General features: G+C 55.3%; 2 protein-coding genes across 3 annotated transcripts in view; one reads left to right on the top strand and one right to left on the bottom strand.

The window, feature by feature from the left end:
• The window catches only part of SCNN1A (sodium channel epithelial 1 subunit alpha), a 23,535-nt gene extending 22,277 nt beyond the window's left edge, over window positions 1-1,258 (bottom strand). The window contains 2 exon segments of the mRNA XM_027593765.2: window positions 158-517; window positions 1,218-1,258. Coding sequence (XP_027449566.1) covers window positions 158-513 — 356 coding nt within the window. The 5' untranslated portion in view covers window positions 514-517; window positions 1,218-1,258.
• LTBR (lymphotoxin beta receptor) lies at window positions 1,248-15,472 on the top strand. Of its 2 annotated transcripts, none has more exons than XM_027593768.1 (10): window positions 1,248-1,303; window positions 8,999-9,095; window positions 9,323-9,448; window positions 9,543-9,695; window positions 10,053-10,149; window positions 10,285-10,376; window positions 13,109-13,216; window positions 13,547-13,572; window positions 14,149-14,377; window positions 14,555-15,472. In XM_027593768.1, the coding sequence occupies exons 1-10, from the start codon at window positions 1,265-1,267 to the stop codon at window positions 14,794-14,796; spliced, it is 1,209 nt and encodes a 402-aa protein (XP_027449569.1). In that variant the 5' UTR covers window positions 1,248-1,264; the 3' UTR covers window positions 14,797-15,472. The 2 variants fall into 2 exon arrangements, with proteins under 2 accessions (XP_027449569.1, XP_027449570.1); XM_027593769.1 differs by lacking the exon at window positions 1,248-1,303 and adding an exon at window positions 8,510-8,879.

Genomic DNA, 15,472 nt, shown 5'->3' with positions numbered 1-15,472 from the left:
ATCAGGTCGGGGAGTCCCTCTCTTGCCCCAAGGGCGGTCTGCCTGGGCGCAGGAGTACCACCTGCTACCGCTGCATCTGCGGGTCGACCTCGGGCCCCTCTGAACCCCTCTTCCTGGCGCCCGGGACGCGGCGGAGGGATCCGAGGGCTGGACTGACCTGTAGGGATTGAGGTTGCAGATGGTGACGGCGGGGAAGACGAGCTTGTCGGAGTTGAGGTTGATGTTGAGGCTGACGGGGTAGCTGAAGTACTCCCCGAAGAGCTGGCCGAACTGCCAGTACATCATGCCGAAGGCGCAGAGCCACAGCACGGCCCAGAAGGCCGTCTTCATGCGGTTGTGCTGGGAGCACACCAGGCGGATGGCGCCATGGATGGTGGTGTTGTTACAGAAGAACTGGAAGAGGTCTCGGTAGGAGCGGTGGAACTCGATCAGGGCCTCCTCCTCCTCCGTGGGCTGCGGGGGCGCCGCGGGTTCGGGGCCCAGCCCCTGCTCCTCCCGCTGCTGTCCTTTCATGAGCCTTGGGGGGGGGGGTCATGGAGGGCCGGGGGTCTGTGCCGAGTTCTGGGCCCTGGTGCCTCCCCCATCATCACCTTGACCCAGAGTGAGGCTGCTCCTGGCCAGGCCCACATCCCGCCCTGAGCCCCCTCTTCTCCGCCCCTCCCTTCCTCCCTCCCTCCCTCCACCTTCCCAGGCAGGAGCCGGCTGACCTGCGGGAGTCCGGGCCAGAAGAGATGCGGCTCGGCTTCTCTGGGAAGCTACCCTTCGGGGTTCTGCCCCTGCACCTCCCTTTCTGTCTCCTCAGCTGTCAGTCCGCCCTATCTTTAGTCCCTTCTGTAGGACCTCTGTGTCCCAGAGCTCTCTCTCTCTCTCTCTCTCTCTCTCTCTCTCTCTCTCTCTCTCTCTCTCTCTCTCTGCTTCTCTTTGGGTCTCTTTCTCAGCTCTCTTCTTCCTTGCCTGTCTCCTGTCTGTGTTCCAGGCTCTCTGACCCTGCCTCTCTTCCTCTTCCTCCCCGCCTTGCCCCTCTCAGTCTCGGTGGGCTCTCTGCTGTGTCTCTGGCCCTGGCCTTGGGCCGGGTCCCGAACTCCCTCTCTGTCCCAGGGACTGAAGGCCTCCAGGAGGTCTGAACTGCCTCCTACTCCCAGCTCCCGGGTTGTGGCTGGACTGGGACTGGTTCCTTTCCAGTTGAATCTGGCAGGCGAGCCTCTCCTCCCCCTCACCTGACAGGTGCAGCGGCCAGGCTGGGGAGCCCGCCCGCCAAGCTGGGATGGAAGCGACAGAAGCCTCATTAGCATCTCAATTAAAGGTGAGCAGGGCAGGGGGGAGGGACAAAGGAGGAGTCTGAGCTGAGAGTTCTCCCAAGGAAGGAGAGCTCTGAGGGCAAGGTGCCCCAGGAGTCCTGGGACTGGAGAGAAGGTGAGAGACAGCCCCCCGCCCCATGAGTAACGGTGGGGGGCTGACAGACAAGGAGACCGGAGACAGATTGACAGGGGAGGGCCGGAGATCATGGACAAGGACAGGAATCCGGAACACCAAGCCAGGAGGGCAAAACAAAGAAAACGAACCAACCAGGATGAGGGGGACTAAAGCGGGGGAGACTAGGAGAACAGGGAAGGCAGAAAAAAGGAGATCCATGGAGGGCAGGATGGACGCCTGGGAGGGAGGACAGAGTTGGAGGAGAAGCAGAGAAATGAGGCTGAAGACTAGAGAGCCAGCCCTGAAAGGACTCTCCCCTCCCTGGCAGGAGATCAAGGGGAAGAAGCCCCAAGTGGGCTTCCAGGAGCTAAGTGCCCTCCCTGGGGACTCCTTCCAAAGGCACCCCTGGATCAGCCTCACCCCCAGGTCTTGCAGAAGAAGAAGGGGTATCTGCAAGCGTCCTCCCTGCTCAATAAAGTGGGAACACCTCCTGGCCCCACTGGGCCCTGGAGCACAGAGCACCCCTCTGCCTCTCCCTCCATCTTCTTCCCTCCTGACTCCTCACTACCACCCCCTACCTTGTCCAGGCCAGGGAGGGGCCCAGGTGAAGCTGAAGGTTGGGCGGGGCCCTGGGACATTCTGTTCTTTTTTACACCATTGGCTGCCAGGCCAGGAATGTGTAATGTCCCCTGTTGTGGTCACGGGGTTGCAGGAATGTGGTCACCAAGAGGCAGCACCGAGAGGGGCCAGGCAGGGCACCTGGGCACAGACCTGAAGCCCAGGGCACATTAGGGACAGCAGGCACTGAGGGGACAGGGAGGGATGTGGGCAGCACTGGATGTCAGGGAGGAAGCGGGTGGGCATGGCCCAAGTCTGCACCACCCCTGGAAGGAAGGAAACGCTCACTGGTCAGGACTGTGTTTTTCCTCCAGAATCTCTGCTCCAAACTTAATCCAGCAAGAGGATAAAGAGTGAAGTGTAAGCAGTGAGCACACAGGGAGGGCAGGGGCAGGGAGAGGGCCCAGAGAGAGAGCCTGGAGAGGCACAGGAGACACAACCACACAGCCCAGGCCCTGAGCCTGATGGCAGGTCTGGGCCAGTGGACCCCCACCGGACCCCCAGCGGAGGCAGCCCAGAGTGCGTTCACTGGCTTCTCCCGCCTCCCGGAGGAGCAGACCCGGGATGTGCAGACACAGGCCCACTGATGGAGTCGGGTGGAAGACAGGCATGCAACCTAAGATAAGGACTCTCGGTGGCAGAGATAAGAACTAAGTGCTGAGGGAGCCCCGGGGTGGCAGGGAGAGGCACTCCCCGGCAGAGACTCAGGAAGACTTCCTGGAGAAGGTAACATCTCTGCTGCGTCTTGGGGAGCACAGAGGAGTGTACCAGGCAAATAAGAGGGAAGTGGGGTATCCCAAACTCAGGGCGCAGCTGGGTCCTGTGGCTTCCTCTTGGGGCAGGAGGTCTCTTGTGGCCTCTTCAAGTGAGAGGTGCTGTCACCCAGGAGTCCCAGCCCGGCTTCCCTTGATGATGCCTGGGGAGGACAGCCCCCTCTAGGAAGGGAAAGGCTGGGTTTTCTTTCATTTTCCAGATGAAGAAACTGACCCTCCACAAAAAGAAGCCAGTTTTCTGAGGGCACAGAACAAAATGGCAGCCAAGTGAAACACAAAATCAGAATTCTCCTGTGGGGTTGTCTGCTTAGGGTATTTGCCATTTATTTCCCATGACGAACCAGCCAGAGACTCCTGGGGAGTTGAGGCTCCCCCCGCCCCCCGCACCTGGCTTTGAAAGCTAGGGAAGTTCGCACACAGAGCCCATGGGCTCATCAGCAGTCTGGGTACCAGATTACCTCCCTCTCTCTGTGAAAAGCTCTCTACACTGTCCCCACGTTCCCACAGGACCGTGACACTCCTAGATCTTCCATTCTCCCTGGAGCCAGGTCCTTAAACAAGGAGCAATCCTACGTACAAATAAGGTATGCAGCACCCTGCCTGTTGGATCTGAAAGGTTCACAGAGGCACCTCCCAGTCTTCTGTATTCACTAGCTGGTGTCTGAAATCCAACCGTGGCTTAAAGCGGTGCAGCACATAGTTTTCATTTCAAGGGCTCTGTGAGAAGAATTGCAAGGTCTGGGCTGGGATGAGCGGGAAAGCACGGTGTCCCTGTAACTGCCCAGCAGGGTACCAGGAGGCAGCGCATGCTTAGAAAAAGTGCCCTTCTAGATCTGGAGCAGGCCAGATCAAGTTTGTGGTTGTGAGAAACAGAAATCTGAGACCTACAGTTCTGTTTCTGTCGTGGTGCCATTTAAAATATTATCTTTGAAAGTGCAGAAATAGTGCCCTAATACATTGTTGTCGCGATGCAACTTTCCAACAATACAGAAGTATACAGAACAACAAAAGCTCCCCTTTGTTCCCTTTCCTACCCACCCCTCGGCCCAAGGAGAGTCGTCGTAATCTGTAGATCCATCTGGATCTTTTTGTATGCTTTTATAGGCCTATGTGTATTTTTTTTTTAATTTATGCTTTTTTTTTCATAAATGGGACCATGTCATAGGTACTCTGTGACTCCCATTTTTGCCTTTAAACTATGTGACTTTGAAAAAGGCACTTTACCTCTCTGGGCTCCTGTGCTCTCACTTGAAAAGTGAAATGGCAGAGGGAAGGGAGGGCGAGGCAGCCCAGATGGTCCCAAAGGCCCCTTCCAAATGACTTAAAGCAGGAGGGAACCAAGGCCCGGAGAAGCAAAGTGACGTGCCCACAGTCACCCAGGAGTCAGGAGGGGGGCCAAATGGAGAGTTGAGCCTCTTCTTTTTCGACGCTCAGTGCTCTCCCCTGACTTCCAGAGAAGTGGAGTCTTGCTCGGTTGGTCACCCAGGGCCTTGTTGTCCTCATTTTGGAAGTTTCCCCAGCCTCTCCCAGAGCCAAGCTGTTGCTTCCCTCCCAGCACCAGCCATCCCCTGACCCTGGGGTGTGGCCATAAAATGGGCAAAGGCTACAGGGAGAGAAGTAAAACAGAGGGTCTGCAATGGGATGAGGTCATGAGTTCAAAGGGTCTTCTGGCCTCTTGCTCTCTGGGGAACAGGACATGATAGAAATAATCACTTTCTCTCCCACACTCCCAGAGAAAGACTTGTTGAGAATTCTATGGCAGCACTTACCACTGGATACTATTATTATCCTGGTATGCGCGTATGTACGCGTGTGGATTTGTGTGTGTGCATATGCACAGATCGTACTACGAGTTCTCTGAGAACAGGCCCTAGGCTTATTCGTCTTGGTGGCCCCACTGTCTACTGGTCACTGTTTGTTGACCCACTCTGCAGAAGACAGCAAAATTAGCATCTTCACTCAAGGTTTAACTTTGGCAGAGAGTGACGTGCTATGAGAAAGCATCTCCGTCAAACATCCTGATTTCCTCTGATAACTCATTAATTTGTAAGCTATTAATGTATCTAAATTTCCTTCACTTTTTCCATTTCAGCCTCTATCCTTTCTAGTGTAAAAAATGAGTCACTCAATTAAATGCAACTTTCTTTATTCTCACTACTTAGAGCTAATTAGCCTTTCAACACTGGGCTGCCCACTGTGGAAAACAGCGATCCTTCTATCTGCACTTCTATGGTGTGAATTTCTCCTTAACCTAAAAGGATGCACCAGAAAATTCCTCCATGTCACTCCTACTCCAGTCACCTGGCAGGAGGCTTAGAAGTTCACTATTAGAAGTTTATTCCTTTGGGTCAAGGCAGGATTTCTCTACCTTGGCACAAATGACAACTGGATAATTCTTTGGGATTTTTGAAAAGGATGGTCCCCAGTGAAAATGCAAACACCCTGGAGAAGGATGGCCCTCACCCATGACACATCTCTCAGTGTTTCCCAGACCCTTTCTAAGGGCACCAGTTGGCTAAAGAGCAGTGTGGGGAAGAGGAAAGAAAGAAAGAGTATCTAAAAGAATCCATTCCTGGGGCGCCTGGGTGGCTCAGTCGGTTAAGCGTCTGCCTTCAGCTCAGGTCATGATCCCCAGGTCCTGGGTTCGAGCCCCACACTGGGCTCCCTGCTCAGTGGAGAGCCTGCTTCTCCCTCTCCCTCTGCCTGCTGCTCCCCTTGCTTGTGTTCTCTCTGGTGCTGCCCAAAAGAAATCAGTAAAACTTGAAGGAAGCTGGCGAAGAACACAAAGGAAAGAAACCAAGACAATGCTTTGCCCTTAAAGAATTCATGGATCCCTGCTGTGAGTTTCCTCCACCTTCCCGGAGAAGGTTGGGTAGGCATAATAACCATTTATTGGTAAGCTTTGTCCATCGTGGTCCAGCTTAGAAACAGGAAAAGCTCTAAGTCTTTCAAGTGGAAGAAATTTAACTCAGGGAATTGGTCCATCGGTGATGAAGGAGATAAGAAGCCAACGGGGGACAGCGAGACAACCCAGAAAGCAGCAAAGCAGGAAGCCGCTACACCTCCCAGGCCTGGAAAGTCAGCAAGCTCATGTAGCATTACAGACCCAGAGGCCCCCTGAGCCATGTGGCAGGAAGCAAATAGTGGGTGCTGCCCGAGAGGAGAGGGGGTCGTGAAAGGAGAGAAGAAAGAAACACAAACAACCACAGGTGAGGTCCGACGTCTCAAAGCAGAGAGACAGGGAGAAAGAGCCTGGCTTCTTTCCTCCTCCCACCTACCTGTCCTCCCCCCACCTGTCTTCCTATTGGCTGAACCTACCCAGAAGCCGGAGGGAAAAGGAATCTGGGAAATGTAGTTTCTAGTAGTGAGGCAATGCCGAGCGGAGGAAGATAGAGAACAGACTGGCAAGCAAACCAGCAGGTGACTGGCAGAGAAAAAAGAGGCCCAGAGAGGGGAAGTGATGGGACCAGGGTTAAAGTCCAGATCTTAAGGCTCTCATTTAGGACCCAGAGAGTCCTCGAAGGCTGACGTGACAGCATGAGATTGGCAGCAGAAAAAAGAACGTAGTCCAGCCAGCTGGGCTTTAAAAAGATCTGAGATAGTGCTTACCTGCGAAGCAGGAGCCTTTTGAAGGGCAGGAAATGTTCTGGGGAGATACACAAGAAGATGCAAAAGCGAAAATTCACTGATCTGTATATATGAGATTAGTATGCTTTATGCATTTCATTGTTTATAAATTATACCTCAATGAAAAGAAACAAGAGTCCCTCCTGTATTTTTTATCAAATCCTGTCATATTTTCAAATGAAATATGTCTGGGGTTTGCTCCCAAATAATTAAGGGAAAATTGGAAGAATGGAGGAGGGCTGTATGGAAGAAATAAGACTGGCCATGAGCCGAAGCTGGAGTTCACAATATTATTTTCTTCCTTTTTGTATACGTAGATGTTATGTGCGAATTTCCATCATACAAAGTAAAAAAGAAAAAAGGCTCTAGGGACCCTACACACACACACACACACACACACACACACACACACACACACACACACACACACACACACACACACACACACCCCCTTTATGCACTGAAGAGCTCAGCGGTGAGTCCAGTCCCAGCCCCCAATTCCCTTGACCCGGAAAGAGCAGCACCCTGAGCGGTGCGTGCTGCTCTGAAATGGGCAGCCTTGGGCCCTCCATATGAACACTTGCCACAGAGTACAGATCTGAGGCCTGCATCAGGAGAGGGGAGTGAAATGTCTAAACTCAGGCAGGCCCTTCAGTGTCTTGGGAGCCCTCCTCCCCAGAGGCGCTCCTGCACCAGGACTTCCCAGCTCCCCCCACCAAAAGCCTGTCCAGCCAGTCAGACCAACCAACGACCAACGACCGACCGACCAACAGCAAGGATGAATGCAGAGCCCTGCAGGGAGAGGGACGGGACAGGGCCCCCGTGACCTGTCTCCAGAGAGAAGTCAGCCCCTCACGCCAAAGAAGGCAGCGTGGTTGCTGGAATGAGCGTGGGACCCAGGAATCAAGAACTCTGGAGTCTGGGCTGGTTCCGCATAGACTGGCTAGGTGATGTGGGCAAGGCCTCATCGTTTACTCCATAAATATGTACCAGACCCTTGGAATGGGCCAGACTGGGCTAAGCCCTGGGACCCAGACTTAAGGATTCCATCCAGGCCGTGGCAGAACTCACTGCCTGGTGGGGCAGGAGGCCAAAAGCAGCAGGTCCCAGACTGCGGTGGGTGTGGGAGCTGTGCAGCCTGGGGTGGGGGTGCTTCCCAGAGCGCTGCTGAACCTCCAAGGACAGATGCAAGCTAGCCAAGAGCACAGAGACTTGAAGACCAGCGAGCCTGGCATCAGGGGACATGGGGATGCTGTTCATGGGTCGCAGGGAAATGAGGGGAAGAAAGGGGGTTAGGGACGAGAACAAGCCCCCTGGAATCCCGATCTCCTACATGTGGCCCCCCTCAGCCTCTGTCTTCTCACCCTTGAGGCGAGGGGGCTGGACAGGTGGGCTCTCAGCCTCCTCCAGTGCAGAGGGATTCAGAGGCTGCTGGGTGAGGAAGATGGGCCTGAGGGCCGAGGCTGCCCAGCTCCAGTGCAGCCGCCCCTACTCCTCATTGGGAGCAGGGTCTACCCATTCCTCCCTGTCATCTAAGGACTGGGGAGCAGGGGCCACTGCCCTCTCAGCAGTGTCTTGTAGGTGACCTGTGCCCACTAATGTGGATCACGCACGGCGAGGGCCGGCTGACTTGTGATTCCTTTGTAGCTTATCTTTAAAAGTCACACAACAGGACAGGAACCATCCAGATGGATGCCACGTGGGACTTCTGTTTCCCAGATGCTGCAACTGGCTGGCCAACTGGGGGCCTCTCGGGTCCCTGCGCTCCCCGTGTGTGTGTGTCAGTCACGGGCCCTGCCACTTGCAGATCTGGCACCCAGCTGGACACGGCTCTGTCTCTCTCCGTCTCTCTGTTCCAAGGCAGCTCTGCCTTGCTCTCGGAGGCCCATCTCTGTCCCCCTGGCTCTGCTGCCCCTTTCCCACCTAGCCTGCCCCGGCAGTCCTCTCCTCCTGGCCAGGCTTCCGAAGAAGGGAGGAGGCCCGGTTCCGGCCCTGCTGCCCTCACGTGCTTTCCCGGCCGCCCCCTCCCGCCCTGCATCGGGGCCGCCAAGCCTGTTCCTCTTCCCCGATTGCGACAGCTGCCTCTGCTCCCAGAGCTCCCTGTCCCCGCCCCGCAGGCCGGCTCGCTCCACTCCCACTTCCTGAGCCCAGCGCTGGAGCCCTGGAGGCCAGGCCAGGCCCGGCCGCTCGGCCCCCGGGGGCGCGTCAGCCCCAGCCCTGTCGCAGGCCCCGGGCTCAGGAGGCTGCCCTCACCGCTGCCCAGGACGTGCAGGCCTCCCACCTTCCTCCCCCGGCCTCCGCCCCATCTGGCCCGCTGGCCGACTGGCCGCCATGCGCCTATCCTGGGCTGCCTCCCCCTGCGGCCTGGCCTGGGGGCCACTCATCCTGGGCCTCTGCGGTGTCCTGGCAGCGTCCCAAGCCCAACTGCTGAGGGCGGGGCCCGTGCAGGTGGGTGGCGGCGGGCTTGGGAGGGGAAGAGGGGTTCTGGGCAGCCCTCTCTGTAGTCCCTCTGCCCTCCCCAGCTGACCCCCGAATAATTCTCCCCCCACCTCCATCTCCCCTTGAAGGAGCCCCCATACCACACGGAGAACCAAACCTGCCGGGACCGGGAAAAGGAGTACTACGAACCCAAGCATCAGGTCTGCTGCTCCCGCTGCCCCCCAGGTGAGAGGCAATGGCCCAGGAAGCAGGGGCCGGGAGGTGGGTTGCAGGGGACTCAGGCCGCCTCGCTGCCTCGGAGGGAAGACAGACACCATCTCGCAGGAAAGCCAGCCGGCCATCCTTCGTGGGTGGCCAGCAAGAGGACAGGGTCCTGCAGCAAGCGGCCGAGGCGAGGCGGGGCCGGGGTGCCCTGACACCGCGGTGGCCCGACTCCCATTCCCGCATTCTAGGCATGCACGTCTTGGCCGAATGCAGCCACAGCCGGGACACCGTCTGTGCCCTCTGTCCTGAAAATTCCTACAACGAGCACTGGAACCATCTCTCCATCTGCCAGCTGTGCCGTCCCTGTGACCAGAGTGAGTGGCGGGGAGGGGGGGGGCGGGGGGCCGGGGGGGGCCGGCATGTCCCCGACCGCGGCCCCTCCACTGAGCCCTCCTGTCTCCCCACCAGTGCTGGGCTTCGAGGAGACCGTGCCTTGCACCAGCAGACGGAAGACCCAGTGCCGTTGCCAGCCAGGAATGTTCTGCGTGCACTGGGACACTGAGTGTGTGCACTGCGAGCCGCTCTCTGACTGCCCACCTGGCACCGAGGCCCAGATGACAGGTCAGAGGTTGCTGTGGGAGGAGGGCCGGGAGGACGCTGGGGGCCGGCGATCTCCAAAGGGGGCAGGGAGCACAGAACTTCGCCGGTGGGGGGAAGCCCCCCAGGTAGTTCTCTTCAGTATAAAGAGACCCTCTCCCTCCCTGTGAAAGGCCCACCACGGGCGTCTGCAGAGACATGGAACCAGGACAGAGACAGGGCCTCTGGAGGCTTCTCTGAGCAAGAGGGCGATCAGGAAAGGTGCAACAGAGTGAGGTGGGCGGGCAGGGAGGGGCCGTCCAGTGGGAGCAGCGGAAACTCACGTGGAGAGACTCTCCCCTTGCCCACTCACCCTGGCTGGCCTTGCTTTTCTCCTGCCAGATGAAGTCGGGGCGGCTAACAGAAACTGTGTGCCCTGTAAGGCAGGCCACTTCCAGAACACCTCCTCCCCCAGGGCCCGCTGCCAGCCCCACACAAGGTGAGTGTGCCCCCACGCCGCACCTCCACCATCCCCGAAGTCCCAGCTGCTGACCACACTGTGCTTGCACCCACGGGCTCACCTTGCCACCCCCAGCCCTGTGCCCACCTGAATCGGGCCCTCTTGCCTCCGCAGGTGTGAGGAGCAGGGCCTGGTGGAGGCAGTTCCAGGCACTGCCCAGTCTGACACCAGCTGCAGAAATCCACCAGAGCACCCTGAGATGCCAGGTGAGGGGCCTGGGGCTGAGGGGCACATGGGGGCGGGGGGAGTCTGGGAAGATGCTTTTACTCCTTCCATCTAAAAAAGTGGGGAAAAGATGAATCCTCCTTTCTGAGAACAGGCAAGCAGAGAAGTTCCCTAGGGAGTATCCCTAGGCCAGTTTAATATACACAAATACATATACTCTTTTTAAGTTTTGTATTATACATATAACTTGTAAGTTACACATAGTATTGTGCCAAAGACCACTCCTACACTGATAGGTAATTGTAACTGACATCACTGTCATCATTCTGGACCTGCCACCATCATATAATCTACTTACTAGACTGAGAATCTCTTTATTAGATTACACACTTTCATTATTAGAGAGTTCATCCCACATTTGACTCTTTCTTGGTTGTTTGGTTTTTTTGTTTGTTTGTTTCTGTGAAGTTATGGGTTTCCTAGCCTAACAGATGATTAAGGGATATTTCTAATGACTGTAAACATTATTAGTTGGGAGAGAGTTTATTAATTTTTTTTAAATTACCAAATATTTATAATACTAGCTTTTGTTTATTGAGAGCCAAGGTGTCAGGCACTCTGCCAGCACTTGACAGTCACTAACTCATTTAATCTTTTTTTTTTTAAGATTTTATTTATTTATTTGAGACAGAGAGAGAGAGAGAGAGCACAAGCAGGGGGAGGTGCGGGCAGAGGGAGAAGCAGGCTCCCTGCTGAGCAAGGAGCCCGATGCAATTTGGGGCTCAGGGCTCCATCCCAGGACTCCAGGATCATGGCCTGAGCCAAAGGCAGATGCTTAACCAACTGAGCCCGCCAGGCGCCCTAACTCATTTAATCTTGCTTACCGACCCCACAAAATACAGCTGACCCTTGAACAACATGAGTTTGAGCCGCACGCATCCACTTATCTGTGGCTTTTTTTTTTCAATAAATACAGCACAGTTCTGTAAATATATTTTCTTTTCCTTATGATTTTCTTAATGACATTTTTTTCTCTCACTTTATTGTGAGAACACAGTATGTAAATACATAACCTACAAAATATGCATTAATCAACTGTATCACTGGTAGGGCTTACTGGCCAACAGTATACTATTCATAGTTAAGACTTTTTGGGAATCAAAAGTTATACATGGATTTTCGACTGCCTGGGGGTCAGCGCCCGTAAGTGTCATGTTGTTCTAGGGTCAATGTAGTTCTGTTATTATCCTCACCGAGGGGAAGAGGCTCAGCAGAGTTTATGTGACTTGCCCCAGATCACCCACGTGGTAACTGGCATTATGAAAATCTATATTCGGTTCTTTCTTACTCCAGAGCCCATGCCATAATGCATGCACACCATAGAAAATTAGAAAATTCAGAGAAACAAAACTAAAAATCGCCCACATGGGGCGCCTGGGTGGCTCAGTCGGTGAAGCATCTGCCTTCGGCTCAGGTCATGATCCTGGGGTCCTGGGATCGAGCCCCGCATCGGGCTCCCTGCTCAGCAGAGAGCCTGCTCTCCCTCTGCCCCTCCCCCACTCATGCTTTCTCTCTCTGTCTCTCTCTCAAATAAATAAATAAAATCTTTAAAAAATAAAAAATAAAAATAAATACAAATCACCCATGGGACCATCACTTAGCATAGCCACTCTTAACATGTTTTAATATATCCTCCCAGGCATTTTTCTGTGTATGTCTATACATATAATTGTTTTTCTAAAAGTGTAGTCATTTGAATATTTTGTAACTTGGTTTTTCATTCAAATACATCATAAGTGTTTTTCCATGTCCTCTTGTTACTTTTTAACCGTGTATCAAATACTATTGGCACTTGAGAGCTGGAATTTTAGACAGTCTGTACCTAACCCCCTCATTTTATCTTTGAGGTGCTCCAAAAGGAGGAATGACTTAAAAAGTCACCCAATTGAGCCGGGACCCAGATGTCTCGGACTCCAGGTCCAGTTTTTTTTCCCATGCCTCCCACTCTGTCTTCCCTCAGGCCCCAGGTTTAGGTGGATCAGAAAGGGCAAGCTCCCAGGATGCAAATGTCCAAGTCTTCCTGACCTTCCCCAGACACACTTGATGGGCATTGTAGACTCTGCTGTGAAAGACAGAAATTATCCATGGCTACATACCAGAACCTGAGAATCCCAAGTCCCAGCCTCCCTTCCCTCCCTCTCCTAGAACCTGCCCAGAGCAAGGGAGTGGAGACCTTGCAACCCCTCCTCTCCCACCCCCATAAACACCCCCACAGAGACAGAGGGGCAATCTCAGCTCCTACCGTGGCCTCTCTCTAGGATGCTCATGTCCACAGAAGTGTGGCTCTACACTGTGGTCTGAGTTGCTTACAAACGCAGCCCCATCCTGCCTGTACCGCCTCCCACCCCCGCTTCCAGCCCTGAAACCCAACTGCGCATGCACCTCTTCTCACCCACAGGCTGCCTCAGTCCTTGGGTCTCTACGTGGTGGCCACCAGCACCACCCCCAAAGATCTCCATCTATGATAGAGTTTCTCCTGGCTGTCAGGAGGTCCTCCCCAAGTCCAACTTGGTTCCCCTTCTCTGTAACCCAAGGGAAGTTTCTCTAATTCTGCCTTTAGGAACTGCAGTGGGTCTGGAAGGGAAAAGCTGCTCTCCCTTTTCTCTGGGTCACCCAGCAAACTAGAAAGCTGGTCCTTAGCGCCCCCACCCCCACCCCCAGACCCTGGCCTTCCGCAGTGTCATCATGGCTCTGCTCTCTGCTGTCCCGGCAGGAACTGTGATGGTACTGGCCATCCTGCTGCCACTGGCCTCGTTCCTGTTCCTCACCACCGTCCTGGCCTGCACCTGGAAGAGCCACCCCTCTCTCTGCAGGAAGCTGGGTAGGAAGGAGCTGGATGCAGGCAGGGAGGCGGGCCTGGCCGGCTGGCTGTCCCCACCTGCATGAGGGAAGGAGTTTGGGGGGACAGTCAGCTTCCGCGGGGCCAACCCTTCTGCCTGTCCATGCCCTGAAGACTTGCAATGCCCGCCCCCAGCACAGACATCCTCTCTACCCAGCCCCCCCATTCTGAGGCTGGAGATAAGGCAATGATAGCTCGTTCCTTCTGGGAACCCAGGGTGGGGGGCAAACGCCACAGTGGGCTGTGAAGTGTGCGAGCCCGGGGACCCAGGGCCTACTGGAGGCCTGACCCCCGTTTCATTTTCCATTGCAGGATCCCTGCTCAAGAGGCATCCAGAGGTAATGGGGAAGGCTGAGAAGGCAGCAAGGAGGACAGGCAGGGCTAAGGGAACAGGGAGGGGTAGACAGGGTAAGAGTGTGCAGGCCTCAACATCCACTTAGCTAATAAGTGATTGAGCCTACCATGTGCCTGGCACCATTCTGGGCACCACGGATATAGCAGTGAGCAAAGCAAAGTACCTGCCCTCCTGGATTTACAGGCCAGGGGAGCAAGACTAAAGTTAAAGAAATACATTATCAGGGGGTAATAGTTGCTAAATAAAGCATGGTAGTGGGACAGTGAGTGACAGTGGCAAAGAGTGGGGGGTACATTATCTTAAAGTGGACAGAGAGGGCCTCTCAGATAAACTGATATTTGAGTAGAGAGCTGAAGAAATGAGGGAGTCATCCATCAGAACATCTCAGGGAAAGTGCCCCAGGAAGAGGGACATCAAGTGCAAAGGCACTGTGGCAGGGAGCATGAAGTAGAGTAGAGGAGAACAGTGAGCTGCCTAAGCATGGGGTGGGGTGTGGGAATTAAAGAAAGCTGGGGTCCGAGGCCACATCATCGGTCGGTTCTCTGCCTCTCTCCTACAGGGAGAGGAATCAAATACTGCTGACGGAAGCTGGGAGCCTCCAAGGGTCAACTCACATTTCCCTGACCTGGTAAAGCCACTTCTGCCCTTCCCTAGAGATACGGCCCCGGCCTCAGCCAGGCTCCCAGCGCCCCCAAGTTTGGAGGAAGAGGTGCTACAGCAGCAGAGTCCTCTCAGCCAGGCCAGGGAGCTGGAGCCTGAGCTCCCAGAGCAAAGCCAGGTGGCCCATGGTGAGCCTAGGGCAGGCAGCAGGGAGGAGAGGGGGCAGGGAAGGAAGGGTGGGGTGGGAGGGATGGTGGGCAGGAGGAGAGTGTGAGCCAGACAGAAATGAGAAGACTAAAACAGAGCAAGACAGAGACTCCAACAGCTCGCCGTTGGCCCCTCTCCCTCTGCCTCCTTCCCCACAGGTACCAACGGCATTCACGTCACCGGCGGGTCTGTGACCGTTACCGGCAACATCTACATCTACAATGGGCCAGTCCTGGGGGGGGCACGGGGCCCCGGAGACCCCCCTGCTTCCCCAGAGCCTCCGTACCCCACCCCTGAAGAGGGTGCCCCTGGCCCTCCTGGGCTCTCTACACCCTACCAGGAGGATGGCAAAGCTTGGCACCTGGCTGAAACAGAGACACTGGGCTGCCATGCCCTCTAACAGGGCCAAGGACCCAACTCGTCACCCATGCCTCTTGGTGTCTGGGAACAGCCAGGAGAAGGGAGGTGCAAGAGCACCTTCTCCCTGAGGCTACCCTACCCACACGGATTGACCGAGGGCCTGGGTAGGGCCCCTGAGAGGCAGACCGTGAGGGGCTGGGCCTCAGACGCGTCTCCGAGAGCAGGCCCGGGCACTGGCTGGGTATGTACCCGCCACAAGACTCTCACCACCATCTGAGCAGGCCTGAGACCTCATGGCAGACCCTCCTGCCCACTGGGCCTGCAGCAGCTCAGCTTCCGGCACGGACAGGGCATATGATGCTCGCTGCTGCCCACCACGGCGCTCTGCACCCTCAGCATGGCACAGAAGGAGGCCAGTCCTTGTCACTTGCAAGGACATCAGTGGGACCTCCAGCAGATTCGTGGTGCTCATCCCCAAGCTTCAGAGGCCCTTTGAGAGCCCACACATCACACGGCCTGAAGTAGACTCTATATGAAGATGGAGTTACATGGAGGACCACCCCTACCCTCTCCGCCTAGACAGGAAAGGGAGTCATTAAAAATTGGGGGTTTGGATACACTTACTAGGTAGAAGGGAGAGTTTGGGAGGGGAAGGAAAATGGCAAGTGTATTTATAAATTGTAACCACATGCAAATAAAGAAGAGATTGAGACCTA

Source organism: Zalophus californianus, chromosome 9 (assembly GCF_009762305.2).
Source record: "Zalophus californianus isolate mZalCal1 chromosome 9, mZalCal1.pri.v2, whole genome shotgun sequence".
In the NCBI taxonomy this organism is placed as follows: Eukaryota; Metazoa; Chordata; class Mammalia; order Carnivora; family Otariidae; genus Zalophus; species Zalophus californianus.
The sequence above is the reverse complement of the archived record's forward strand: the minus strand, read 5'-3'. Positions and strand labels throughout refer to the sequence as shown.

Bases quoted from the DNA above. Each gene is read 5' to 3' on its own strand.
- LTBR (XM_027593769.1), top strand. From the start codon at position 8,763: ATGCGCCTATCCTGGGCTGCCTCCCCCTGCGGCCTGGCCTGGGGGCCA. The intron at 9,096-9,322 runs GTGAGAGGCAAT...CCCGCATTCTAG, and splicing joins CTGCTCCCGCTGCCCCCCAG to GCATGCACGTCTTGGCCGAA. The intron at 13,217-13,546 runs GTAGGAAGGAGC...TTTCCATTGCAG, and splicing joins CTCTCTCTGCAGGAAGCTGG to GATCCCTGCTCAAGAGGCAT.